Source organism: Vipera ursinii, assembly GCF_947247035.1.
Source record: "Vipera ursinii genome assembly, chromosome: 8".
NCBI lineage: Eukaryota > Metazoa > Chordata > Lepidosauria > Squamata > Viperidae > Vipera > Vipera ursinii.
Genome location: NC_139519.1, coordinates 8506595 through 8533351, shown reverse-complemented (window position 1 = coordinate 8533351; position 26757 = coordinate 8506595). Strand labels below are relative to the sequence as shown.

General features: G+C 40.5%; 1 protein-coding gene across 6 annotated transcripts in view; it reads left to right on the top strand.

Moving 5' to 3' along the window:
• Window positions 1–26757, top strand: part of PPP3CC (protein phosphatase 3 catalytic subunit gamma) — a 78464-nt gene that overhangs the window by 31721 nt on the left and 19986 nt on the right. For 5 of the 6 annotated variants that reach the window (XM_083368456.1, XM_083368454.1, XM_083368455.1 and 2 more), the window contains exons 2-8: window positions 7328–7525; window positions 7775–7899; window positions 19180–19291; window positions 22480–22625; window positions 23694–23833; window positions 24669–24746; window positions 24835–24929. In XM_083368456.1, the coding sequence (XP_083224582.1) occupies window positions 7328–7525; window positions 7775–7899; window positions 19180–19291; window positions 22480–22625; window positions 23694–23833; window positions 24669–24746; window positions 24835–24929 (894 nt within the window). Of the gene's footprint in view, window positions 1–1758; window positions 1838–7327; window positions 7526–7774; window positions 7900–19179; window positions 19292–22479; window positions 22626–23693; window positions 23834–24668; window positions 24747–24834; window positions 24930–26757 lie in introns of those variants that run through there. The other variant, XM_083368459.1, reaches the window with a different exon arrangement.

Below are 26757 nucleotides of genomic sequence, written 5' to 3'. Positions count from 1 at the left end.
GCTGCAATGACAAAATAAATAAATTGAGGTGTAAACTTAATTGAAATGCAAGGATTTTGTTAGTTGCCGAAAGAAAACTAGGGCACAAAAACCACTTTCTTATTCATCCAGAGACCTAACTTTGAAGTGTTTGATGAACAAACAAGCCAAAAATCTTAGTCAACCACCAGCAGCTCTTCATTTTACTAGTTCATTGTAAATATCGGTTTCCAGATTCAGTCTTTAAAGTTTGCTGTGACTTTTTGTCAGTCTTTGGATTGTGAGCCAGGATCAAAAGCCAGTCTTGCAGGAAATTTCACTGGCTGGAAGGCAAACAAGATTTTTATTTGTGGTGTGGTACAAGTTGTGTATGATTGTAAAAGTACCCTGGATTAGAAAAAGGAAGGCTTTCTCATATGAGCATTTGTGAGATTCTGCTACTCATCACAATTTGTATAAGTATGCTTAGATGTTTGAACGTTAGTGGATTTTAAAATGCTTATAATTGCCCCAGCGTTAGCTGTTTTGATCTTGCTAGGTAATGCCTGTCCTTAGCAATTTTCCCCTGTACAATTTTATTGTTGATGCCATGCAAGTTGTAATTTTCTAGATCCCCTTTAATGTCCTAAAATACAGTTTTCTCAGTGGAATCAGGATTTTTGAGAAAGCTATCAATGCAATGCCGAAGCAGGATATTTTTGTTCTCCTAGTCTTGTATCATCAGTATCCTGACTGCTGACTCGCTGGTTGGTATTCCTTAGACCAGGGGTGTCAAACTCAATTTCATTGAGGGCCTTATCAGCGTTGCGGTTGCCCTCAGGGGGCCGGGTGGGCGTGGCCTACTGGGTGGGCGTGGATAGAGTGCGTATGGCTTACTGGGTGGGCGTGGCCAGCTCTACATCATTCGCATCAAGGGTGCCTATGGGGGCCTGGGCAGGAGTGGGACAGATCTGAGGGTCTCTGGCAGGAGGAGGGTCTCTGGGCCAGGGCCAAGGCAGTGGGGGCCGTTCCCTCACTGTTTCCAGGATGGCTTCGCGTGCCACATGAAACCTCTTCGCGGGCCGGATCCGGCCCCCGGACCTTGTGTTTGACATGTCTGCCTTAGACCCACCAAACAAAGCATGGCTTCTCAGCATTCTTTCACCAAATAGGCAAACCAATGTTTAACTTACATTGCTGTTCTGAATCTTTTGTATAGCACTTCCTCTTAAATTGTTGACATGGGAAGGAAATTGCCTCAGGGGAAAGAGGAACAATCTGAATCAGCAAAATAGTTTTGCTTATCCGTGGTAGCTAATCAAGTACTTTCAAGAAGCCATTCTGTTGATCAATGTGTAAGGGGCTCTTTCAGAACATAAATCTGGCCTATTAATAATAGTTTCTATTTTACAGACTAATCATTATAAAGCAAGGCAGAAGCCTGGGGAGGGGGTTGGACTAGAAGACCTCTAAGGTCTCTTTCAGGTCTTCATCTTTCCAGTGCTTTTGTTTTCGGCTTTTTAAAGTTCTGGACTCAGTCTTTTGTTTTGTACTGTTCTGTGTAATGATTTGCGCTTTTTTTTAAGTATCTTTTTTTCAAGATCAGCCATCAAATGTAGTTGCTTCTCTTGAATATTTAAGAATGGTTTTCAGAAAAGAGCTTGCTGTTGCTCTAAAAAAAATAGTCTTTTCTAAAGTACATCATGCAAACAAAAATATTTGACAAATTTTTTATGTGAAAAAAGTGCCTCTGCAGATTAAGTCATCTACATATGATTTGGTATAACTGCAGCCTACATTACAAAATAACACCCTAAGAACATGATGTAGGCAAAGTCTGCTGCTCAGATCAAAAGCTGTCAACTCTTTGCCACTACAGGTAGGCCTCGACGTACGACCACAATCAAGCTCAAAATGTTTGTTGCTAAGCAAGACATTTGTTAAGTTGAATTTTGCCCCGGTTTACGACCTTTCTTGCCACAGTTGTTAAGTGAATCACTGCATTTGTTAAGTTAGTAATACGGTTGTTATGTGAATCTCATTCCCCTACTGACTTTGCTCATCAGAAGGTCAGACCACATAACCCCGGGGCACTGGAAATGTCAAAAATACCAAGCATCTGAACTTCGATCACGTGGCCATGGGGATGTTGCAACGGTCATAAGTGTGAAAAACAGTCCTAAGTCACTTTTCCCAGGGTTATTGTAACTTCCAACCATCACTAAATCAACTATTGCAATTCAAGGAGTACCTGCATTGGCCAGCCAGATCTTTTGAAAAGCACATAAATAGGATAGAAGAGCAAGTTCCCTAGCTCCTGTTCTTTGGAGTAGTCTCATTCTGGAATATTATGCAGTCATTGTGATTAGTAGCTATCGATTATACTTCCTTCATTCTTCTTATCCTGTTTCAAGCCATTCTGTTTGGACATTGCGACATCACAAGATTCCTGAGTTAGCTGTACATTGTATAAAGATATTGTCATGGTTCCGACAGATGAAACCCTTCAAAAGAACTTCCAGGCCTTGTTTACCTTAAAGAAACTTTTATTCGGGAAACAAAGTATCAGCACTACATAGTTGAACCCCAAAACTAAATCCCCCTCCCCTGCATGCAAAGTAACAAAGTACAATTCCCACCCCCAATAAACAGTCATACATTCCCCAATTAACTTGAAGCGTGGGCTTTCTCCCCAGCTCTCCTGCCCGCCAAAACGTTATCAGCTCAGGACCCAGTTTGTCCTTGGATTCCCAGGACAGAGTTGTTGTTGTTGTTGTTGTTGTTGTTATTATTATGGCTAACTGAACTCTCATCCTAATCCCCCCTCCCAGCACCAACTAATTCTGAAAGCAGAGAAAATGGCTGCATTTTCATCTGTTGTCAAAGCAAGAACATCCGATGTTAGCAGCATTGACAGATATATTTTGTTTGTTTGTCCTGGTTCTTTTTCCATTCCTTTTTCATTAAATACATCTTTTGGGATTTAGCACCAGTGTGATAACTTTAGGTTGTGCGCAGTTTTCTTAAATTTTTCCAGTTTTTTTTTCTTTTGTTAGTTCCTCCCAAACTGTTCCTGTTTGTATTTTTTCCCTGTAGATTTCTTGTAGATAAGAAAAACCCAAACTAAATGTAACATAAAAAGTTAAATGTCTTCCTTTTTCTGTTTTTAAGTAAAGTACAGTATAGCAGAAGAGAACAGAATATTCTTTATTGGCCAAGTGTGATTGGACACACAAGGAATTTGTCTCTGGTACATAAGCTCTCAGTGTATGCACAAACAATCAAATGAGATAATCATAAGATAGCAATAGATAGGAGAAGGAAATACCATATTTTCCGGCGTATAAGACGACCGGGCGTATAAGACGACCCCCTACTTTTCCTGTTAAATTATAGGGTTTGGGCTATACTCGCCGTATAAGACTACCCCACTGCATACAAAGTCTGCTTGGATTGGGTGGGTCAGCTCTCTCTCCCTCCCTGCCTGCCCAGCCCTCCCTGTCTCCAAGACACAATTTCTTTATAAAAAATCCCATTTATATCCCGCCCTTCTCCGAAGACTCAGGGCAGCTTACAATCTAAAGCACAAATCAATGTGCTTAGCAATGTACAAAGTACACTTCCGGCATCCAGAGCCTGCCTGTGTTTCTTTAACCTCCACATGCTTCCGACTCTCAACAACTTCAGCGTTGTAAACCTTGCTGCTGTTAGTATCCTGGGTGACTCTTCTCCAAACCCCCTCTACCCCAACCCGGGTGAAAATGCTAACGTGCTCCCAGTGTGTGCCTATCCCTCTCCAACCAACTGCCCCTCCATCCGTATCTGGCTCCAGCGGGCTCGTCCACACGTCCCAGGGCCGCCGTCCAGCAGTCCCCGGCTCCGGTCCATCTGACACCAACGGAAAACAGCCAGCCCTTGCCTCCAGCGTGCAGGCTATAGCATGCAGTCCTGGCACAGGTCCGTCGGCAGGCAAGGGAACAGCTAGCATGTTTTGTAGTGCCCAGGCTCCCTGTACGGCAAGGCAGACTGGGCTGTCCTCCTTAGTGCCTGCGGGGGTCCTCAGCAAAGCCCTGTGATGCAGGCGCGTGCAAACGCCATGAAGCAGCTGGTTGTCGGGTTTGCAGAGCCAGGAACCGACGATCAGCTGATAGTCGGGCTTGCTGATTACGGGCGACCTCCTCCCTTGTTTGTTGGAGCGCCGGGTCATGGAGCGAGCCATGTGCAGTGGGGAGGGGGGTGAGTAGGTGAAGCAGGGCTTGTTTTTGGAATGAGACCCCCTGTGTAGTGTCGGGCCCGCAGGGCTTGACAACAGACAGCAATTTTGTGATTCTCTCCCCCTTCCTCCCCCCCCTATCAATGAGCTGCCGAGGTTGCCTGTGTGTGTGTATGTGTGTAGGGGTGTTGCCTCTGGTTTTTCCTGTAACATCAGACAATAAAACCGCCCCTAACCCTAACACCCGGCGTATAAGACAACCCCCGACTTTTGAGAAGGTTTTCATGGGTTAAAAAGTCGTCTTATACGCTGGAAAATACGGTAGGAAAGTTGAGAAGGATGAGCAACACAGCCCTATTACATGGGTAAATATTCTTAGACATAAGACAGTCCCACAGCACTGTCTTTTATTATTATTATTATTATTATTATTATTATTATTATTATTATTATTATTATTATCATCATCATCATCATCATCAGCTACGTGCCTTAAGTTTCTTTGGTCATCAGAATACCTTAACAAGAAAAACAATAGTAGTGCTTCACATAACACTTTAAATTCCATAATAAAAGAATATATTTTTTACAGTTAATCATGGTTACCAGATCTATCTGTATTTTCAAAATACAGTCTAAACCAATTGTCATCTATTTATAGGGAAAGGACAGCCAAAAAATAGCAAACACATTATTTAAACTAAAAATCAATTATTTGAAGACTATCTAAAGAAGAAGCATGAGTTAGAGCTTTATTCGTTGAAAAAAAGTATGTATTTTCAGAGTGAGATATCTTTTCTTACTTTGTCTTATTTTATAAATTTCCAAAGGTTTTTAAGGAAGGACTACCTGTAAAACATGTTTCTCAGTCTTCTTGTAAGTGTTTCTATGTCTTCCAATCGTAACAGGCTGTACAAGAAAAAAGGAATATTCTTGATTACTTATCAAGAAAAGACAAAAGGTTGAGTATTTTATAAAAAGTCATAAAAAATTATTTAGAAACCCCCCCCTGAAATAATAGAGTAAAATAAATATATGGGATGAAATATATTTAAAAATTAATATAACAAGACATATCTAGAATTGAAGAGAGGGTGCATATAAAATAATGATAGCCATTTCCTAAAGCTTTACATTGATAGCAATAGCACTTATAGATCACTCATAGTGCTTTATAGCACTCTCTGGGCCATTCACAGTGTCAGCATATTGCCCCCAACAATCAGGATCCTCATTTTGCTGACCTCAGTAGGATGGAAGGCTGAGTCAACCTTGAGCTAGTTAGAATCGAATTCAATGCTGTGGGCAGAGTTTGCCTGCAATTATTGCATTCTAAAACGCACTGTAACAATGTTATAGGCATTCTGGAAGAGTCATAAAATGTTTAATCATTGAGCAAAGAAAAATTTAAACTCTGCAAAATAAAAAGTTTTGACCCGTATTGTAAAACTAAAAATGAAAATAAAAATCAAATTTTATGTTAACGATTTTTAATTGAATTTCTCCAATCAAATACTCAACTTTTTTCTAAACATATTTACATTTTTTTTTAAAAAAATGTAAGCATTTCTTTTTAATTACAGAACGGGAGGATACAAATGAAGCTTCAAGTTACATGGAAATGAGTATATGACATTTGTCAGTCTCGTTCATAATGTCTTTTATGGCTTTCAGTAGTAGAACTAGGAAGAAATGTGATTTTACAACCTGTCTCGCTTCATTTTCCAGTGAAATCCATGCATATTCATATTTGTCCAGTTGTCTTCTGATTATTAATATATATATAATATTACATTTCACTAAACTTAACCCATTGCCCTCCCCCTCTTAAAAAAGAAGTGGAGATCATTGCATTACTGATCAATTTAACTTAAAGAATAAAAAAGCACATTTTACACTTGCTATCAGAGCATTTCTCTGCCAATGTTGTATTTTTTATATATGGTACATTGGTAAACTTTTTATTTAGTTCAATTTTTGTGGGTTGGCAAAGTTCTTCTATCTAATAAATTTCCAGAAATGCTGAAAAAAGTTTGGTATTTTTTTCCGCATGCTAACAATTAGTAAATAGCAAACGGTAGTAGAAAACTAGAACAAGTTTTATGTTAAATAGGAATTTCTCTGGAATCTTCACTTGCTTCTATCTCTTGATAAAGTCATTGCCAAATGATTGTGTCTTTCACTATTTTTGTGTATTCTTCCATATTTTTTGACACCTGAATTATGGTTGGTCTATATAGGAACCATTTCAATGTGGAAGGGCAAATAGCTGTTTGGTTTTCATAGTTCTCCTTTCAGGATCTCTGGCAATGCTTGTACGGTATTTTTTTAAAAAATTATTTTAATCCCATTTATATCCCGCCCTTCTCCGAAGACTCAGGGCGACTTACAATCTAAAGCACAATGTGCTTAGCAATAGCCTTCATTCTATGTATATACCTGCTTATTAGGGCTTTGATTACATACATTAGAGCAGGGGTGTCAAACTCAATTTCATTGAGGGCCGCATCAGCATTGTGGTTGCCCTCAAGGGGCCGGGTGGGTATGGCCAGGGTGGGCGTGGCCTGGATGGGCATGGCTAGAGTGCGTATGACCTATGCATCAAGGGTGCCTATTTATTTATTTATTTATTTATTTATTTATTTATTTATTTATTTATTTGATTTATATACCGCCCTTCTCCTGAAGGACTCAGGGCGGTGTACAGGGCAATAAAATAAGAATACATTAGTTAAATAATATTAAAACCCAAATCCATCAGGCCAGGCCGGCTTGTTCGAATAGTTAGGTTGGGGGCCCGGGCAGGAGTGGGACAGATCTGAGAGTCTCTGGCAGAAGGAGGGTCTCTGGACCAGAGCCAAGGCAGTGGGGTCTGTTCCCTCACTGTTTCTAGGATTGCTTCGTGGGCCACATGAAACCACTTCGTGGGCCGGCTCCGGCTCCCAGGCCTTGTGTTTGACATGTCTGCATTAGAGGAAATAGCGATAAGTTCCCTACAAATTCACTAAAAGCTAGTATGTGCTTCTGGCGAGGGACATTAACTTCTAAATTCATCTTAATTTCCACTTACCCCAGTTTAGGGGAAGACTTGTTGTTTTAGAAGTACTGCTGTTCTAGTAAGCTCTGTTAATGTCCTTTGTCTGTTTCTCTTTCCAGCTGTTCCTTTCCCTCCAACTCAGCGGCTCACCCTGAAAGAAGTTTTTGAGAATGGGAAGCCCCGGTTAGAGATCTTAAAAAACCATTTGGTGAAAGAAGGGCGCCTGGAAGAGGACGCAGCACTGAAGATAATCAATGATGGAGCTGCCATCTTGAAACACGAGAAGACAATGATTGAAGTCGAAGCTCCAATCACAGGTTAGAAGTCATTTCTGAGTCATCTAGCTGACTGCTAAAACTGAAGGTTTTCCAATATACTTTGTTCTGATAAAGTGTGTTTCCTATTAGAAAACTTGGTAACTTTTGGAAGAGAGGAAGTGATTCTGTACCATGAAAACAAAGTGTAGGACCTTCCAGAATTTAGAACGAACCTGTGTGCCCAATTGGCGTCGTGACTTTTTTCCCCTCTTAGTGTGTAATTTGTTTTTGCTATTATTCCTCCCCTAGTGTGTGGTGACATTCATGGACAGTTCTTTGACCTGATGAAATTGTTTGAAGTTGGTGGATCACCCAATAACACACGCTACCTCTTCTTGGGAGACTACGTGGACAGAGGCTACTTCAGTATAGAGGTGACAATTCAATTGAGCCTTTGGGGGGTGAATGAAGCATTGATTTTTCTTGTACTCTGCCTTTGGGACTGGTCAATTTTGAAATGTTTCAAGACTTCTCTTTTAATTAATCCTCTCAAATGTAATCCACTAAAATAATAATAATAATGACAGAGTCCTTTGATTGCAGTATAAGATATCATGGGCTCAGTCAAACAGTCTCACTCCAGATGAAAGCATTTTCTCATTCTCACCCACCCTCCTCCTATTTTGCAGCTACAGATAGACAACTGGTTTTTACAAATACCAGTGATAAATTGACCTCAACAGCTTCTTTTTCCTTAGATTAATATGCATGCCACATTTTGATCTAAAGGTTGGGAAAAACCCTAGCACAGAATCTAGTGAGAAACAAGTTGAACTGTAAATATTTGAAAACCTTTGTGATCATTTCTAATGTTCAGTTATGTACATATTCAAACTTAATATAGCTTGAATGCATATGATGTGGAGAGGCGTTTATCCTGGTTTACTGCAAATGGTTTATTTTCCCCAAATAACAAACAAAAAATGGAAAGCTTGTTCATGTCATTCTTCTTGATGGTTGCAAACAATTGATCCTCTCAGTCTCATCAACACAAAAGATATCCATTTCTGGATTATTTTACCCTGTCATATGAAAGGAGAAGCAAATGAGTTGAGATGCTCTAACATGCTGCTGCTTCACAGAAAAATGGGCCAACCAGTTATTTGGCTTGTGAGTAATTATCCTTGAATTTAGAAATGGTATAAATATTTTCTTTCCGCTTTTTGGTCCTGGAATCATGAGGCTCAAGTTGCCTAATGTAGTTCTCATTGAAGGGGAAGTTGAACGGGAGTGGGGAAGGAAGAATGCTTCATTGATCAACTAATTTATTCTATTATTTGTTTGGATGGAGAAAGTTAATCTTCTGCTATTGTCAGGAGTTGCTGCTACAGGGAGGGAAGATTGCTTATATAACATTGGCTCTGAGTTGCATCTGAAATAACGAAGCAGAACAGTTGTGATATTTTGAAGTCTTTTATTCAACAAATCTATCTATATCCATCCATCTATTTGGTTTGTGTGCCCCCCATCTCACCTAGAGGTGAGATCTTAAGAATCTCAACAGTTTCATTAGAGCCAATTCCTTTTAATACTAAAGTTTCTTGCTCATCACTTTTCCAACTCCATGTTTTAAGGTGCCTGATAGATTATAAATGCCATATAAGCTTCTACATGTTGACCTTCCCCCCCTTTTTTTTGCAGTATAAGAAAGAGCTGTTGATTCTAGTGTTCAGTTGTTGCTGATATCTAGAAGCATTAGGAAAATGGCATCATTCGTAGTTTCTTTCGGCTGCCTAGTTGTAGAACCATCTGTCCTTGTTTTGTAAACTTTGACTCTGGGGTGGAAAACAGGTTTATGCATACTGCATTTGCTTTCAGATCAGCTTGTTATCATCATTATTGCTTATTAAAAGTATTTGGCACCCATCTCCCCTCAATGTGAGTGTTACCCTATATATGTCGTGACAATGATAATTGTAAAAAGTATCAAGTGTGTTCCTCTTTATTTCAGGTGTCACTTGCTAGACCTCGTGACTCTTTGCAACACATTCTCTAATAGAGGATGTGAATTTATAGAAATAGTTTTGGCATTTAACTACTCCGTTTGGTGGCTTTCAGTGTAGTTGTCTTCATGTTGTCCAGTTAGAGAAATGGATAGGAATTTTTTTCCTCCATCATAAACCCTCTTAAGGTTTATTTACCTTATCCTCCAATGAGGTACGTCACGTTAGATTGGTACTGAATTTATTAGTAGATGTAATTGCTCTTCTCTACAAAGTATATTACAGTGGGATCTCAGTACTTAGCATTAATTGGTTCTGGGAGGCATGAGGATGAGTTCCAAACAAACCACATTACTTACCATGTAACCCTTTGCTTCGGCTGGGAAGGACTTTATGTCCCTTTTCCTATGTCAGCGACCTTTCCAGCATTGGCTGACTTCCTGTCTGTTGCCCAGAGCCGTACCCCTCTTTTTAAAGCAGTGCGTTGAGCACTAAACAAAGGCCAAGTCCTGGGACAACATTTTCACATCAAGATGTGTCAGGTACCAAATATGTTGAGTTTTTAAGCCATCAAGTACTGAGGTACCCCTGTAGTTCTGCAGTGTTTAATGCTTTACAAATGGGAGAACATTATGACTAATTTGAGATCGCACAACCCAGGTTTCAGAAAGGTAGAACAGTGGATGTCAGAAACCATTTCACTCCAATTATAAAAGGAAATCAAATAGAATGAGATTCAGTCTAAGTGCAGAAGAACTATAAAGAATGCTTTTTTGCCATAAAGATGCTCATGATGTAACATCAATATGAAATAGTCACTGCCCTTTGGTTTATCGTCCCACAAGAGGACACAAGGAAATTTCAGGAGAGAAAAAAAATAAGAAGCACATTCTTAAAGATATGGGTTCTTATACCGTAACAACCAGTTGAGATAGGAATATTCTAATAGTGAATATAGCTAAAATGCCAGGTGGCAATCAAGGTAAACCAGAGCCTTTTATATTTTTGTTATTTACATGCTTTATTGAGATGTTTAGTTTCCCAGTGGATCATTTGCCATTAAGGCAATGTTCTCTTAGCAACCACAAAGATAGACCTTCTCCACGATAATCTGTCTTCTAATCTGCACTTTCAGATCTTCCCCGTTGCTGCTCTAATTGGGTCCCTCAACCTTGCTGCTTGTTGTCCATTTTCCTTTCTTTTTTCTTTTTTGCAAAGTGTAATAATCTGGATTAACCTGGTTGCTTTCTTGGCTATCCATGGTATACTTTTGAGAATTCAAAAGCATCTATATCTTCTTTTCTTCAGAGTTCAACTCTCACTTCGATAAAGCTCACAGGGAAAATCACAGTCTGCCTGATTTTAATCTTTATAGGTTCAGGAGTTCCATCAGAATTCCAAATAATGGTCTGTGCCATCAATCCTAAAAGGCAAAAACTATCTACTATTTCGTATCTTCATTGTCTTTAGCTTTCCAAAGGATTTTTTTTAAAAAAAAATGTATGTAATGTGCTAACATTCACAGATTTTCTTATTATAAACTCTGGCAGATAAATCAGTAAAAATTACTGAAGGAGTCAGGATGACCTCAGAGATTATTAAAAAGGTAGCTGAGACAGATCTGAAAAGACTCACAAGTGCCTTATTTATCTTTTGAGAGCAGGCAACAGAATTTCATTTTTAACATGTGCCAGTGCGCTCACTGTATGGCTGTGAAAATTGGACCATAAAAAAGGCTGAGCGCCAAAGAATTGAGGCCTTTGAACTGTGGTGCTGGAGAAGACTCCTGCGAGTCCCTTGGACTGCAAGGCGATCAAACCGGTCAGTCCTAGAGGAGATCAACCCTGACTGCTCTTTAGAAGGCCAGATCCTGAAGCTAAAACTCAAATCCTTTGGCCACCTAATGAGAAGGAAGGACTCACTGGAGAAGAGCCTAATGCTGGGAAAGGTGGAGGGCAAGAGAAGAAGGGGACGACAGAGAATGAGGTGGCTGGATGGAGTCACTGAAGCAGTAGGCGTGAGCTTAAATGGACTCCAGAAGATGGTAGAGGACAGGAAGTCCTGGAGGAACGTTGTCCATAGGGTCGCGATGGGTTGGACACGACTTTGCAGCTAACAACAACAGTGCGCTCACAGTAAAAAATGACATAAAGGTTATCTTAATCTTTAATTTGTTTAATTTTTCAAAATGTATATATTGCTTGATTGTCTATGGCAGGGGTGTCAAACTCAATTTCATTGAGGGCCGCATCAGCATTGCGGTTGCCCTCAGGGGGCCGGGTGGGTATGGCCAGGGTAGGTGTGGCTTACTGGGTGGGCGTGGCTAGTGCGCGTATGGCCTACTGGGTGGGCGTGGCCAGCGCTACATCGTTCGCATCAAGGGAGCCTATGGGGGCCTGGGCAGGAGTGGGACAGATCTGAGGGTCTCGGGCAGAAGGAGGGTCTCTGGGCCAGGGCCAAGGCAGTGGGGGCCGTTCCCTTACTGTTTCCAGGATGGCTTCACGGGCCGCATGAAACCACTTCGCAGGCCAGAACCGGCCCCTGGGCCTTGTGTTTGACATGTCTGGTCTATGGAGATTCTCAATCATCCAGGTCATGGTTGTCCCAAAGGTGCTTTTCAAAAGGCAACTGGACTTTCTTCATTTTTCCAGAACTGAAAAAGCTTCTTGGATAAAAAAACACCTTTTCAAAGAAAAAAAAGCAAGAAAGTCCAGTTTGCCTTTTGAAAAGCAGCTTTTGGGACATCTTGCTTGATTGCATAGATTTTGACATTTTGAAGCGTTCCTGTTGCAACATAGTTAAAACCTCACATTTCTTAATGATTTGAATGCAATCCATGAATATTCCTTTAGGATGGAAGTCTTTCCCATTATTATTATTATTTTTGTTTACTTGACCGAAGAAGGGAATTTCTCTGAAGAGCCAGCAAGGGACCGCATTGTAATACAACTTGCGGGTGGGGGGACACACACACCCAGATCCACCTTCAAAGAAGATGGGTTGAATCTGCAACTTGGCTTATTTGCATACATGCTCTGATGAGCACCTATCGAAAAGTCTCCTAAGAACATTCAGTATTTATTTTTTTACAAAGCTCGTTTTAGCTTTGCTAAAAATCACTTAAATGGTTTACTTGAGGATGCGCCGAATTATTATTATTTTTTTAATTTTACTCGAGACAAAATCCCACGTCAATCTCTACATGAATCAAATTAATTTTGCCTTTCTTTAAAATTCCTCCATTGTTCCGCTTGAAAAAGAATATTGAAATGCGTTTCAAATTCACCTCAGTGGCAGCCTTTAATTCTGCTATCTAGAACTTTTGTGTGGGAGATGTCGAGTTAAAAGCTGGAATTCTTGATTTTCGAGAAAAACGTAGGTTTCACAAAGGTGCCCTGTTGGAGATCTGCATATCCTCTGCCTCTGCACTACTCAAGTGAGCGTGGACGGATTTTTAAAAGAAACCATTGGGAAAGGTGGAGAAAATTGGGTTGATCTGAAGAGATGTGGAGGAAGGTGGCATAAATTCTGCTGAGATGATTGTTTGAAGTTCTGCTCAGAAAATTATATGCAACGTGGTACTAGGAAACACATCCAAAATATTACAGGGTCACGCTGCAAAACCTGGCATTTGCAAAACTTGGGCGTTGCTTGGAATTACCGTCTTTTGTATGTGGCAGCAAGACGCCCCTTTCATGTTATTCTCGATTCCTCTCTCACAATCTACAGTGGCAGGGGAACCGTGATACATTTGTTCCTTTTCTACAAAGCCAGGTATTCATCCTTCAAAAAGCAGGGCGGGCTTTGATTCACACCTGCGGGGGCCGCTGCAAATGTCACTTGATCAAACAAAATTGGGAAGCTTTGCCAAGGTGCATGAACAGAGATATCCCTGTTTCTCCCAATAAAATAGTGTTTTTTGGCTTCAACACTTGTCCATTTCAGAGTGTTTAGCACAGGGAACAAGGAGAAGGAAGCCAGACAATGGGTTTGGAAGAGAGAAGGTGAATTGGCACAGATAAAGGAACACAGCTCAAATATTGATGAGGTTTGTCAAAGCTCACAACAGCAGGTTGCTATCTGCATGATTAAGAAAAATATTCCACGCAATCTTGGATGCAGAAAAATCTTGCTCCTCAATTTTCAGGAATTTCTTTTGTGTTTGGCCTTTTCCAGCTGCCACTTTCACTTTTCAAGAATGGGAAGAAACCAAGGCTCTTGGAATTAAAGCAATTTCTTCATTTGGGTTGGGGATGTTCGGGAGAACTGCCAGAGCAGTTTCTGTTAATGTCCTTTTAACAAAATAGAAGAGGAGGTAATTTTTATAATTATATTTTGATGCAGGAAACAGGAACTTTTGGGAGCAAAGGCCAGTGTGTAACATTGTTAGAGCAGAAAACAGTGACCTGCATTGATGATCTGGACCAAGGAGACTAACATTTACAGTCCTGTAATCTGGTAGTTAGCATTGCGGTGGACAGGGAGACAAACAGGGTGCAGAATGGAGCTAAGCAATATTCAGTTGGTTATGATTTGTAAACCATGTTATAAAGATTACCATGGCTAACAATTCTTGGTTTAGCATATGTATGCCAGCCAATATATGTTGAACATACTAGCTTATCTCAACGTTAATTATCTTAGCTCATGTATACTATCTTGAGCTCCTTGGAAAGACTGAATACAAATGAAGAAATGAAATAGGTACTACGTATGTGTCATCATGTTGATGAATTCAAATAGTGCCTGTATAACACTAGTGTCATTGTCCCCTTTGTTTTTGCAGATAACATTCTACAGGGAGTGCAGAATTATTAGGCAAATGAGTATTTTGACCACATCATCCTCTTTATGCATGTTGTCTTACTCCAAGCTGTATAGGCTCGAAAGCCTACTACCAATTAAGCATATTAGGTGATGTGCATCTCTGTAATGAGAAGGGGTGTGGTCTAATGACATCAACACCCTGTATCAGGTGTGCATAATTATTAGGCAACTTCCTTTCCTTTGGCAAAATGGGTCAAAAGAAGGACTTGACAGGCTCAGAAAAGTCAAAAATAGTGAGATATCTTGCAGAGGGATGCAGCACTCTTAAAATTGCAAAGCTTCTGAAGCGTGATCATCGAACAATCAAGCGTTTCATTCAAAATAGTCAACAGGGTCGCAAGAAGCGTGTGGAGAAACCAAGGCGCAAAATAACTGCCCATGAACTGAGAAAAGTCAAGCGTGCAGCTGCCAAGATGCCACTTTCCACCAGTTTGGCCATATTTCAGAGCTGCAACATCACTGGAGTGCCCAAAAGCACAAGGTGTGCAATACTCAGAGACATGGCCAAGGTAAGAAAGGCTGAAAGACGACCACCACTGAACAAGACACACAAGCTGAAACGTCAAGACTGGGCCAAGAAATATCTCAAGACTGATTTTTCTAAGGTTTTATGGACTGATGAAATGAGAGTGAGTCTTGATGGGGCAGATGGATGGGCCCGTGGCTGGATTGGTAAAGGGCAGAGAGCTCCAGTCCGACTCAGACGCCACCAAGGTGGAGGTGGAGTACTGGTTTGGGCTGGTATCATCAAAGATGAGCTTGTGGGGCCTTTTCGGGTTGAGGATGGAGTCAAGCTCAACTCCCAGTCCTACTGCCAGTTTCTGGAAGACACCTTCTTCAAGCAGTGGTACAGGAAGAGGTCTGCATCCTTCAAGAAAAACATGATTTTCATGCAGGACAATGCTCCATCACACGCGTCCAAGTACTCCACAGCGTGGCTGGCAAGAAAGGGTATAAAAGAAGGAAATCTAATGACATGGCCTCCTTGTTCACCTGATCTGAACCCCATTGAGAACCTGTGGTCCATCATCAAATGTGAGATTTACAAGGAGGGAAAACAGTACACCTCTCTGAACAGTGTCTGGGAGGCTGTGGTTGCTGCTGCATGCAATGTTGATGGTGAACAGATCAAAACACTGACAGAATCCATGGATGGCAGGCTTTTGAGTGTCCTTGCAAAGAAAGGTGGCTATATTGGTCACTGATTTGTTTTTGTTATGTTTTTGAATGTCAGAAATGTATATTTGTGAATGTTGAGATGTTATATTGGTTTCACTGGTAAAAATAAATAATTGAAATGGGTATATATTTGTTTTTTGTTAAGTTGCCTAATAATTATGCACAGTAATAGTCACCTGCACACACAGATATCCCCCTAAAATAGCTATAACTAAAAACAAACTAAAAACTACTTCCAAAAATATTCAGCTTTGATATTAATGAGTTTTTTGGGTTCATTGAGAACATGGTTGTTGTTCAATAATAAAATTAATCCTCAAAAATACAACTTGCCTAATAATTCTGCACTCCCTGTATTTGATACTGCAATCAATGTTCTGAATATATAAAATTATCTAGATCTAATTGGTCAAAAGAGTGTAGTGTAGTACACACGCATACATACACACACACACACACACACACACACACACACACACACACACACAAACACACACACACACCAGTCAAAGAGAATATTTGTTGCTCGGAGTCCCTGGTGCTTGTTTGGATGTTTGCTTGCAAGAAAACAACCTCAAAGACCACAGAGGTTTCTATACATTATTTGTTCTAATGTAGGTTTAAGTTTCAAGCTCTTTCCCTTTCCTCTCTCCCTTGGAATAGTTAATAGAGCAGAACTGGCATTCTGTAGCCTTTCTTACAATTTCTGATTTCTTTAAGATACGACCAAGCCAAACGGCTGCTCACCCAAAGATTAATAAGGACACTTGAGGACTAGCAAAGTATCTACAAAATCTGTTTTCCCCCAAGCTGAGAATTTTTCAAACCCAGGCATATAATCTGACCCTCCACACTGCTGCAAGACAGAAACTCCCAAACTGCATTAACTGAGCATGCCTACCTATGTGGTGATAAGGAGACTGAAACTTTTCACATATGTTATGACAGTGTGGATTTTACAGGCATATCAGGTCTGCTTATATTCTGCCTATATTAATATCCAAATTTTCAGAAAGACTAGACAATTTCTATGCAAACCATCTTCTGGAAGATTCACAATTCTTTATCACTTGTTCAGTAATCAAATTCTATATGGCCACAATGAAAATAAGGCATAACTGATCACAGAAATCACCAGTTTTGTTTTATTTATCACTTTAGGTTTAATGCATACTATTTTTAAATTTTTTAATGTGATATTTATTTTATTTCACGGATTGTAATATTTTAGATCTACATTGGCACAGGTATTTATAGTAATGAACAGTGTCTTACATTTTGATTTGTTTATCTTTGTTGTATTAGTATTTTATCTCATCTACTTGATTTTAATGTATATTTTTTTTCAAATGTTAGTCATTGACCAATAACTGTATTTTCGATAGCCCAAGATCTTTCATTAGTTATTTTTATTTCATATATTCCCCTTACCTTTAGGTACATACACTCATATTCAATCATTCACAGGAATGAACAAATTAACAATATAAGATACAACAACATAACAAACTGAATTGAGTCACCATTGGGAAATATTATCCCTAGTATACATCTACTATATCAAAGTATTAAGTTTACTAAAGCAGATAATTCTTTTTTTTTCCCCATGAGTCCCCAGGGCACTGTTGAAATGAATCTCAGATTTATCTGTGTATTTGTGTTGTACATTAAAAATACTCTGTAGTGTAGAACATCCCAACCAGGCACTAAAATTTATTATTGAGTTGACAGAACACGTCTTAAATATAGTGTTGATGATTTCTCTGTCCTACTACTTTTGGGCTGCAACTCTAGGAAAACCTAAGACTTCCTAGCCACCATCATAACTTTAGTTTGTCTCAATATATTTGGATTAGTTTATCATCAGTCAGTTCAAATTTATTTACTTATGTATGTCTTCCTTCATGAAGGTCCTTTGTATTGTACACTTACTAAAGGGGAAAAATGAAAAATCTGGTAATTATAAATGTGTAGTTGAGAATTGTAGTATTGAATTGGATAAAACATCCCTTTGTAAATCATCAAGAGCTGAATATTTCTAAATCTCTCTAGTGTGTCATTCCTGTATCCTAACTAAGCCAGCAGTCTGTTTATTCTATGTTTATCTTACCCTTCTTTCAGGTTCTTTAGAAATCTTTACAAGACAGAATTTTTTTTAAAAAAAAAGATCTTTTTCGTGCAAGTCGCTTAAATTGTCTTTGTTAAATTGACAATGTTATTGGGGTTTTTTATTTTAAAATTAAAAACAATAAAAACATGTTTTATACTAATTTGAAATTTATATTCCAACCTAATATTTTGGTATTTTTTTGGCATTTTCTTTACATTTGATTTTGCTTTGTTGTATATGAGCATTTGGCTATTTGTGCTGAGAGAAAAGCACTAAAGGCAGAAGTGTTTTGGCAATCATTTGCTGGAAATAAAACCAGAAAATACTCAGTGAAGATAGTGATGTTCAATGCTTCTAGCCAATAGTTGTTAAATCTTAATAGTACCATGCAAGGAAGCTGCATGAAAAAACTCCTAGGCTTGCTTTTGGAAAAATGTAAATTTGTATGGATCCGGCGAAACATGTGGAAAAGATAGGTAAAGGTAAAGGTTCCCCCGCACATGCGTGCTAGTCGTTTCCAACTCTAGGGGTCGGTGCTCAACTCCGTTTCAAAGCCAAAGAGCCAGCGCTTGTCCGAGGACGTCTCCGTGGTCATGTGGCCGGCATGACTAGACGCCAAAGGTGCACGGAACGCTGTTACCTTCCCACCGTAGCGGTCCCTATTTTTCTACTTGCATTTTTACATGCTTTAGAACTGCTAGGTTGGCAGAAGCTGGGATGAGTAACAGGCACTCCACTCTGTTACGCGGCACTTGGGATTCGACCCGCCAAACTGCCGACCTTCTGATCGACAAGCTCAGCATCTTAACCCACTGAGCCACCGCGTCCCTATGGAAAAGATAGTTAGCTCCTATTGAAGGTTTTAATTTTCCCGGTAGAATTCTCACGACAATCTTCTCTTGTCTCCATTTTTAGCCTCTGACTATAATAATGTATTTGGCACTTAACTGGTACTTTTTCTTTTCCTGTTCCAATTCCATGTGACGATACCTTTTAAGATTTTCAAACTAATGCTGCTGGATGCAGTTTCCACAAAATGTCCCTTAATGTTTTAACATAACAGTTCAAGGGTCTCCTTGCGTGGGCTTTAAAAAAAATAATACAAAGAGTGAATAATGTGACGAAATAAAATTAAGCACAGAATAACAGTCATTTGTGGCCAGCTAGAGTAGAGGTCTCACTAACATAGTTACACTGTCCTGTTTGCCATACCTGTGCTTCTTTGCTTTACCGACCTCATGGCACTTTAGACCGGGGCAATGATTTTCTTGTATCACACTGTTGCTGCCTTGGGCACCCCGTTTGAGTCTTTTAAGCAAGAATCACATTATTTTATGCAAAAGGTTCCAGGTTCAAATCCTTGATTTCTCGGTTAAGGTAACAAGTGATGGAAACTTACCACTTTCTGCCCAGGACACCCAGCGAGTCATTGCAAGTCAGAGGACACGCTGCTGGACTGAAATGCTTTCCAGTATTCCAGTCCTGTTACCTTTGACTGGGGTATTTCTTTGGAACCAGATTTCTACACGTCTTCCAAAAGTTTCAAAGCAAAGTTTTTCTCACCTTCTGCCTTCAATCTCTCTCTCTCTTTGCAGTGTGTGCTGTATTTATGGAGTTTAAAGATCAATTTCCCCAAAACACTTTTCCTGCTCCGAGGGAACCATGAGTGCAGGCACCTCACAGAATACTTCACCTTCAAACAAGAGTGTAAGTAAAAGACGGACGGATGGGCTGCTTGTGACAAGAGAAGGTGGTGAATGTTGACGAGGCTGCATAAATGCTGCAGCCTCCCCTCTTCTCCCTCCCCCCCCCCGCCATGCATAGAAGGGGCGTTTCAAGAGAGACTGAGAGAACTGCTCCTGACTTACTGTTTTCCTGACAGTCTGACTCCATGCAAGCTGTCCCTCCCACTCCCACCGCTTTAGGGACCCCGCAGCCTGTAATTATTGCCAAGAGCTTTCAGTTCCAGATTGTGCAGCTGGTATGAGGATCAGAGGGAAATTGAAGGCTTCCCCTTTAATGCGGATTCTTCACTGCTTCTATCTATCTAATCTATCCATCCCTCCATCTGGTGAAAATAAAATAAAAAAAAACAATCTGAATAAAAGTTTGGGGAGGGAAACCCAGTACCGTTCTCTTTTTGATTAGTTTCAAAATCCCACAGATAAAATTTGCTCAGTTCCCTCCTCCCTTTCTCATTCCGTGGCTGCAGTTCTTTTTTTCCCCCTTCTCCTTGCATATTTCAATATTAGTTCTCTGGCTTAGCATATTTATTTTTTTATTTATTTATTTTATTTTAATTCCATTTATATCCCGCCCTTCTCCGAAGACTCAGGGCGGCTTACAAGCTTAGCAGTAGCCTTCATTCTATGTATATGCCTGCTTATTAGGGCTTTCACACACACCCCAAGCATATTAGCTTAAAACCTTTTAAGTGTCTCCTTGTGTCTCAGCCTCCCTCCAATACAACTCTTTCTCTGCTTTGCCCAAAACCACCTTGTGCTGTAGAAACTCATGAATGTTGCACCTTCTTGTTCTCCTGCTTGGAATTCAACCTAGCCTTGCTTTGGAACGCAAGATCCCATCAGACAGTTTAAATTTCCCCCAGTCTGTTTGATTCCGGCAACCCACAAACCCCAATGAGAAGGAAACGAAGGGACTGCTGATAGATTAACCATCAGCTGCTGTCAGTCTTGGCCTGGCTTATAACACCTGATTGGTGCCTGTTTCTTTTTCACCTTCCCCAATTCACACGCATTCCACAAAAATAAAAGGCAGTCTCCATGTGGTCTAGTAGTTAAGTAAGGCACAAGGCCAGAAAGAGTTCTAGTTCAGCCAGGAAAGCCAGCTAGGTGACCTTGGGCCAATCACGCTCAGCCCAACCCAACTCACTGGGTGGTTGTTGGGGGTAAAATAGGAGGAGGAAGGTGTATTGGAGCCTTGGTGGAGCAGTGGGCTAATGCCTCCTTAAGTAACACCAGCTGCCTGCAATTAGTGCAGGTTCGAGTCCCACCAGGCTCAAGGTTGACTCAGCCTTCCATCCTTCCCAGGTAGGTAAAATGAGGACCCAGATTGTTGGGGGCAATTAAGCTGACTTTGTAATAATGCCGCTTGGGGGGGGGGGTGAAAGCCCTAATAAGCAGGCATATACATAGAATGAAGGCTACTGCTAAGCTGGTAAGCCGCCCTGAGTCTTCGGAGAAGGGCGGGATATAAATGGAATTAAAATAAAAATAAATTGGGTGTGCTCACCACCTCGAGTTATTTGAAAAAATAATAAAACCAGGATATAATTAACTAAACAAATAATAGGTGGATGGAGTCCATTCATATTCTGGAAACGAAGACAGTGAATCATTTTTGTCCTCATTCCTTTTTGTAGCTGTTGAAAACAGCAATGCAATTTTTAAGTCAGTGGCATGGCATGTGGAAGATGCAAGGTTATAAGCATCTGGATGTATACTCTTCATTATTTTTCTACTGCGAGAATAAACCTATCAGTCCTGCCAGTAATTGTATGGCGTACAAATTAACGAGGTTCTTTGTGATTAAATTCATTTCCCCCTTTCTTATAACTTGCAATGACAGCGTCCATGCTCCTTTCAGTAAAACATTAGTATGTGGCTTTGGTCCTGGCAGAATTTCATTTTGAATTTAGAAAATACATTGCACTTTGATGATTTTGAAAAGGTAAAGTAATTATTATTAAATTTTTATGCTGCCATTTTAATATATAACTCAAGGCAGCAAACATACCTAATACTCCTTCCTCCTCCTCCTCTTTTCCCCACAACAACAGCCCTGTGAGGTTGGTTGGGCTAAGAGAGAGTGACTGTCCTAAAGTCACCCAGCTGGCTTTCATGCTTACGGCAGAGCTAGAACTCACAGTCTCCTGGTTTCTAGACTAGCACTTAACCACTACCCTCAATGGACTGTGTGAATGATGCTTTACCACCCAACTGAGGGGAGCTTTATGAAACTGCCTCCACAGGCTTGGTTCTAAATCAGGGGTCTTCAAACCTGGCCCTTTTATGACTTGTGGACTTCAACTCCCAGCATGCCTGGCTGAGGAATTCTGGGAGTTGCAGTCCACAAGTCATAAAAGGGCCAAGTTTGAAGACCCCTCTTGTAATTTAATTTAATTTAAAGGACTCAGGGCGGTGAACAGGGCAATACACAATAAAAATCAGATACAAAAATTAAAAAACCATTAAAAACCAATTAAACATCATGCCCATAAAATCAATACATATTAAGTTAAAAACTAATTTTAAAAAACCCAACCCCACCCCGTCAGACCAGGCCAGCTTTTTCGAAAAAGAATGTTTTAAGATCGCGCCGGAAGGAGCGAAGGTCGGGGGCCGTCCGGAGCTCAACCGGTAAGCTGTTCCAAAGGTCTGGCGCGCCCACAGAGAACGAATTGAACAAACGAATGATTTTAAATGAAAAGGCCGAGAGCAGTGGCACTCAGACTCTTCCATAGAGAATTATCAGTCATTCCTCAGTAAGAAAATCAGTCTGGGGTGAAACGGAAAGCGTTCATTACTGCGCCAATCTTCTCCAAAATGCCACCGCAAGGAACTCTGAAATTCATTCCTCCACTGCACTCAGGATGAAGTGGTGTAACTCAACTTTCTTGCCCGCCACCCTGCATGAGCTGTGTGTACTTCTTTAAAAAAAAAAACACGACTGAGAAGCTTCTGAAACACACAAGGGGCTGGTGAGAGATTTCTAGGATTTATTGTTAGACAAGCTGATGTTAAAAGCCTCCAAATGTCGAAAGTGTGAATATCTTTGGGCCCGTAGATCAGCTATTGCCTACGCCAAAACTTTGCAAACCTGCAGCCTTTACAACGGCTGTAATTTTTTTTCCTTCTCACTTCTGCTTGCTGTAGGTCGAATCAAGTACTCAGAGCAGGTATATGATGCATGCATGGATACATTCGACTGTCTTCCTCTTGCGGCCCTCTTGAATCAACAATTTCTGTGTGTGCACGGAGGGCTGTCTCCTGAAATCACGTGTCTAGATGACATTAGGAGAGTAAGTGGTCTTTCTTCTTTCTCTTTCTACTCTCCACCCCATTAAACAGGTTATTTTACCATCTATGACTGGGTTTTACTTTTTTACAAAATTACCAGTCCAGAAATTCAATTTTTTTTCTTTTGAAGTTTCCTAAAACTTGTATACAAGATTGTATAACAATTCAGCAAGTAATCAGCAGCCATGTCTTCTCCCTCAAAACTGAAGCGAGGATTTTTTAAAAATGTATTTTTAATCCTTTCAGAGAAACTATTAAGCCAAACCATTTTTTTCCTTGATTTTATTTAAAGTGACTTTCCATTGCTTAGGACAGGGGTAGGCAACCTTGGTTCTTTTATGACTCGTGGACTTCAACTCCTGGAATTCCTGAGCCAGCATGGGGGAACTATAACCCCTTCGTGACTTGTGGATTTCAGCTCCCAGAATTCCTCAGCCAGAATGGTTCTTTGGTCTGAAATGGTATAGGCCAGGGGTAGGCAATTTTGGCTCTTTTATGCCTCGTGCACTTCAACTCCCAGAATTCCTGAGCCAACATGGCTCAGCTTGGAAACCTCTCCCTTTCCCCTCAGCATGGCTGGCTCAGGAATTCTGGGAGTTGGAAGTCCACGAGTCATAAAAGGTTGCGTACCCCTGGCTTAGGCCTACTTTCCATGGAGTAGATATTCCTTCCATGGAAATCAGTATCGATAACATGTTAGGTATTTATTTCCAAAATATCTCTCAATGCAAAAGTCCCCAATCCCTGGCCTTCAGCCCATTACCAGGCCCTCGGCTGTTTAAAACCGGGTCGCCCAAAGCAGCAGGCAAGTACATATGCACATCCCCTCTTGCATGAGGTGAGTGCGCATGCACGCTTGCCTGCCCCTTGCGCAGAACCATCTCCTCTCCTCCCCCCGCTCCACAAAGCTGGAAAGGTTGGGGTACTCTGTCATAATGGGCATTGCTATTTTATTGATACCTTTTCTGCACCTGGCCTGTTTTGCATGTCTTAATAATGTGTTTTTATTATCTTAAGAATATTCGCATTCATAATTGCCTCTCTTTTTTTGGCGTGTATTTGTCTTTCAGTTAGACAGGTTTAAGGAGCCTCCAGCCTTTGGTCCAATGTGTGACCTACTGTGGTCTGATCCATCAGAAGATTATGGCAATGAGAAGACCCTGGAGCACTTTACTCACAACACTGTTCGAGGTTGCTCCTATTTCTACAGGTGAGTCAGCGTTCAAACAACGTACCTAAAAATGAAAAAGGAATGGCATGAGGCTGCAGGGCCCAGGCCTCTGGGCATTTGGAACTCAGCAACATTTTGTTTATAGGAGAGTTAAAATGTTTCACTCTAAAATAACACAATAAAGATTCGCCGCTGAGTTACCAATAATTTAGATATCTGCAAGACCTTAATGCTGCTTATTGTTCACTGAGCTAATTTGCAAGATCTAAATAGTAACAAGAGCATTTTTGGAACAAGTTTATAAGGGCTACAGAGAATTGTAAAGGAATTTAGTGCAGGAACGTACCTTGAATTGAGGGTAATGAGCGTAATCCATCACCAAGATTCCTTATATGGCAGTCTTCAAAATTGTGAGAAATCTTCACATTTTATAAACGTGACTTACTTGTGAGTGCTTATGCAGAAGGCAGCATTCTTATTAGCTATCACCTCTGGCCAAAAATTAAAGTGAATAATGGGAACTGTGTAACTATAACATGCATCTAGTATTCTTCGGGGATGAAATAATTGTTCAGTCAGATAGGGCAATCTTATGCAAGATCTCATCCTTTTCATATTTTTTCTTTGAACCTAAACACATCCTTGAAAATGTTCTGGAATCTGTAATTCTCAAACTGACTATTGCATTTTACTTCTAATTTTTTCATGAAATTTTTATTGCAATAGCGGAACCTTCCTAAGTGTTTATAAGATTTCACCAACATTTTTATCTGTGTGATAAAGCCCATCTGTGTAAATTCCCAGGTAGCTTCTCATTAAAGATAATTGGTTATTTCAGCACATACTAACATGTCTCTAAAATCTTATCTTTCAGTTACCCTGCAATTTGTGAATTTTTGCAAAACAATAATTTGTTATCCGTGATCCGAGCACACGAAGCCCAGGATGCAGGGTAGGTTTGTAACAAGTTAGGTTGAACAATTTTCTTGGTTAAGATGGTTTATCAAAAGAGGCTGCTCAGCCTTTGCCTGCTTTTCCAGGTACCGAATGTACAGAAAGAGCCAAACCACAGGGTTTCCATCGCTCATCACCATCTTTTCTGCACCAAATTACCTAGACGTCTATAACAACAAGGGTAAGTTGTTGAATGTATGGGAGGGGTGCCTAAGTTGGATTATTGTAGATTTCTAAAAAAAAAAAAAGTACACTATCTTTGTCTGATTTTTGTTTTGTCATTGTTTTGCTGGGAATGTTATGACCATGTGTCCCTTCTATATTAGAAGAACATAACAACATCCCTCACTTCATCTGTTTCTTCTTCCTCTTTTCCCATTGTTGGAATTCTCCCTAGCCTGAAGATTATTATGAAAGAGGAGAGTGGAATAAAGGCAATCCTTGACTTACACCACTTCATTTAGTGACTGTTCAAACTTACAACCGCACTTCAAAAAAAAGACTTACGACCGTTTTTCACACTTACGACCATTGCAGCATCCCCATGGTCACCTGATCAAAATTCAGATGCTTGGCAATTCACTCATATTTGCATTATTCTGGAGTCACGTGATCACCTTTTGTGACCTTCCGACAAGCAAAGTCCATGCTAAGCTTGTAAGCCGCCCTGAGTCTTCGGAGAAGGGCGGGATATAAATGTAATAAAAATAAAAAAATAAAAAAATAAAAATAAATAAATGTGGAAGCCAGATTCACTTTAACAAACCGTATTATGAACTGAAAAAACTACAGCGATTTGTTTTAACAACTGTGGCAAGAAAGGTCATCAAATGGGGCGAAACTGATGCTTGGCAACAGAAATTTGTGTTTGTACGTTGAGGACTATCTGTGGTTATGAAGAAGTTTTCTCTTGTCATTTGGAATCTTAAATGTTCCCCCTGAATTGTTTCAGTTTTCACTCTGGCGCTTTTTGTTCCAATTGGACAGCATCCTTTGTGGTCCTGAGCTTGGTCTGCAATATGTGTGAGGTAAAAGGTAAAGGTTCCCCCACACGTGCGTGCTAGTCATTTCCAACTCTAGGGGCCGGTGCTCATCTCCGTTTCATAGCCGAAGAGCCAGCGCTTGTCCGAGGACGTCTCCGTGGTCATGTGGCTGGCATGACTAGACGCCAAAGGCGCACGGAACGCTGTTACCTTCCCACCGGAGTGCTCCCTATTTTTCTACTTGCATTTTTACGTGCTTTCGAACTGCTAGGTTGGCAGAAGCTGGGACAAGTAACAGGCGCTCACTCTGTTACACGGCACTCGGGATTCGACCCGCCAAACTGCCAACCATCTGATCGACAAGCTTAGCGTCCTAACCCACTGAGCCACCACGTCCCTAATATTTGTGAACTTCCCACATTTCGCTGGCCCAGCTTGACTTTCCTTGTCATCCTGAATGAACCAAATTTGATGTTTTGGGATGGTTTCATTTCCAGTTCTCCTGGCCATGTGCAGAATTTATGTAATCACGGGAAGGTTTGGGACTGTGGAACAGGGAGTTGTTTGCTCAGCCGACATTATACAAGTAGCCTCATTTCACAGGGTTGATGTGAGGACAGTCCAAAACTCTTTGGAACAGGTGGGAAGCTAATCTGATTAACAAATATTAACTGAATGTCAGAATCTGTTGGATGCTGTTCCTGTGGAAATGCTTGTCCTTATCGAGATGCAGCTTGAAATTTGGGGTTAATGATTTTGGTATTTGGTTGCCCCATCCTCTAATATCGCTATAAAGAGGAGATAGAAACCAGTTCTTTTGCTGTTCAACCAGTTATATGACTTATTGTGTCTGAACCAAGAATTAGTTGTTAATACATTCAGTTCATCCGAACAATCAATCTTGTAAAACCATCATTTGAAACTGGCTGGTTAGGACAAACCATTGTTCATGCTATCTCTGTTATTTCTGCTGCGGACATAGCAGTACAGGTAGTCCCAACATTTCTGTTACGAAGTGAATCGTAT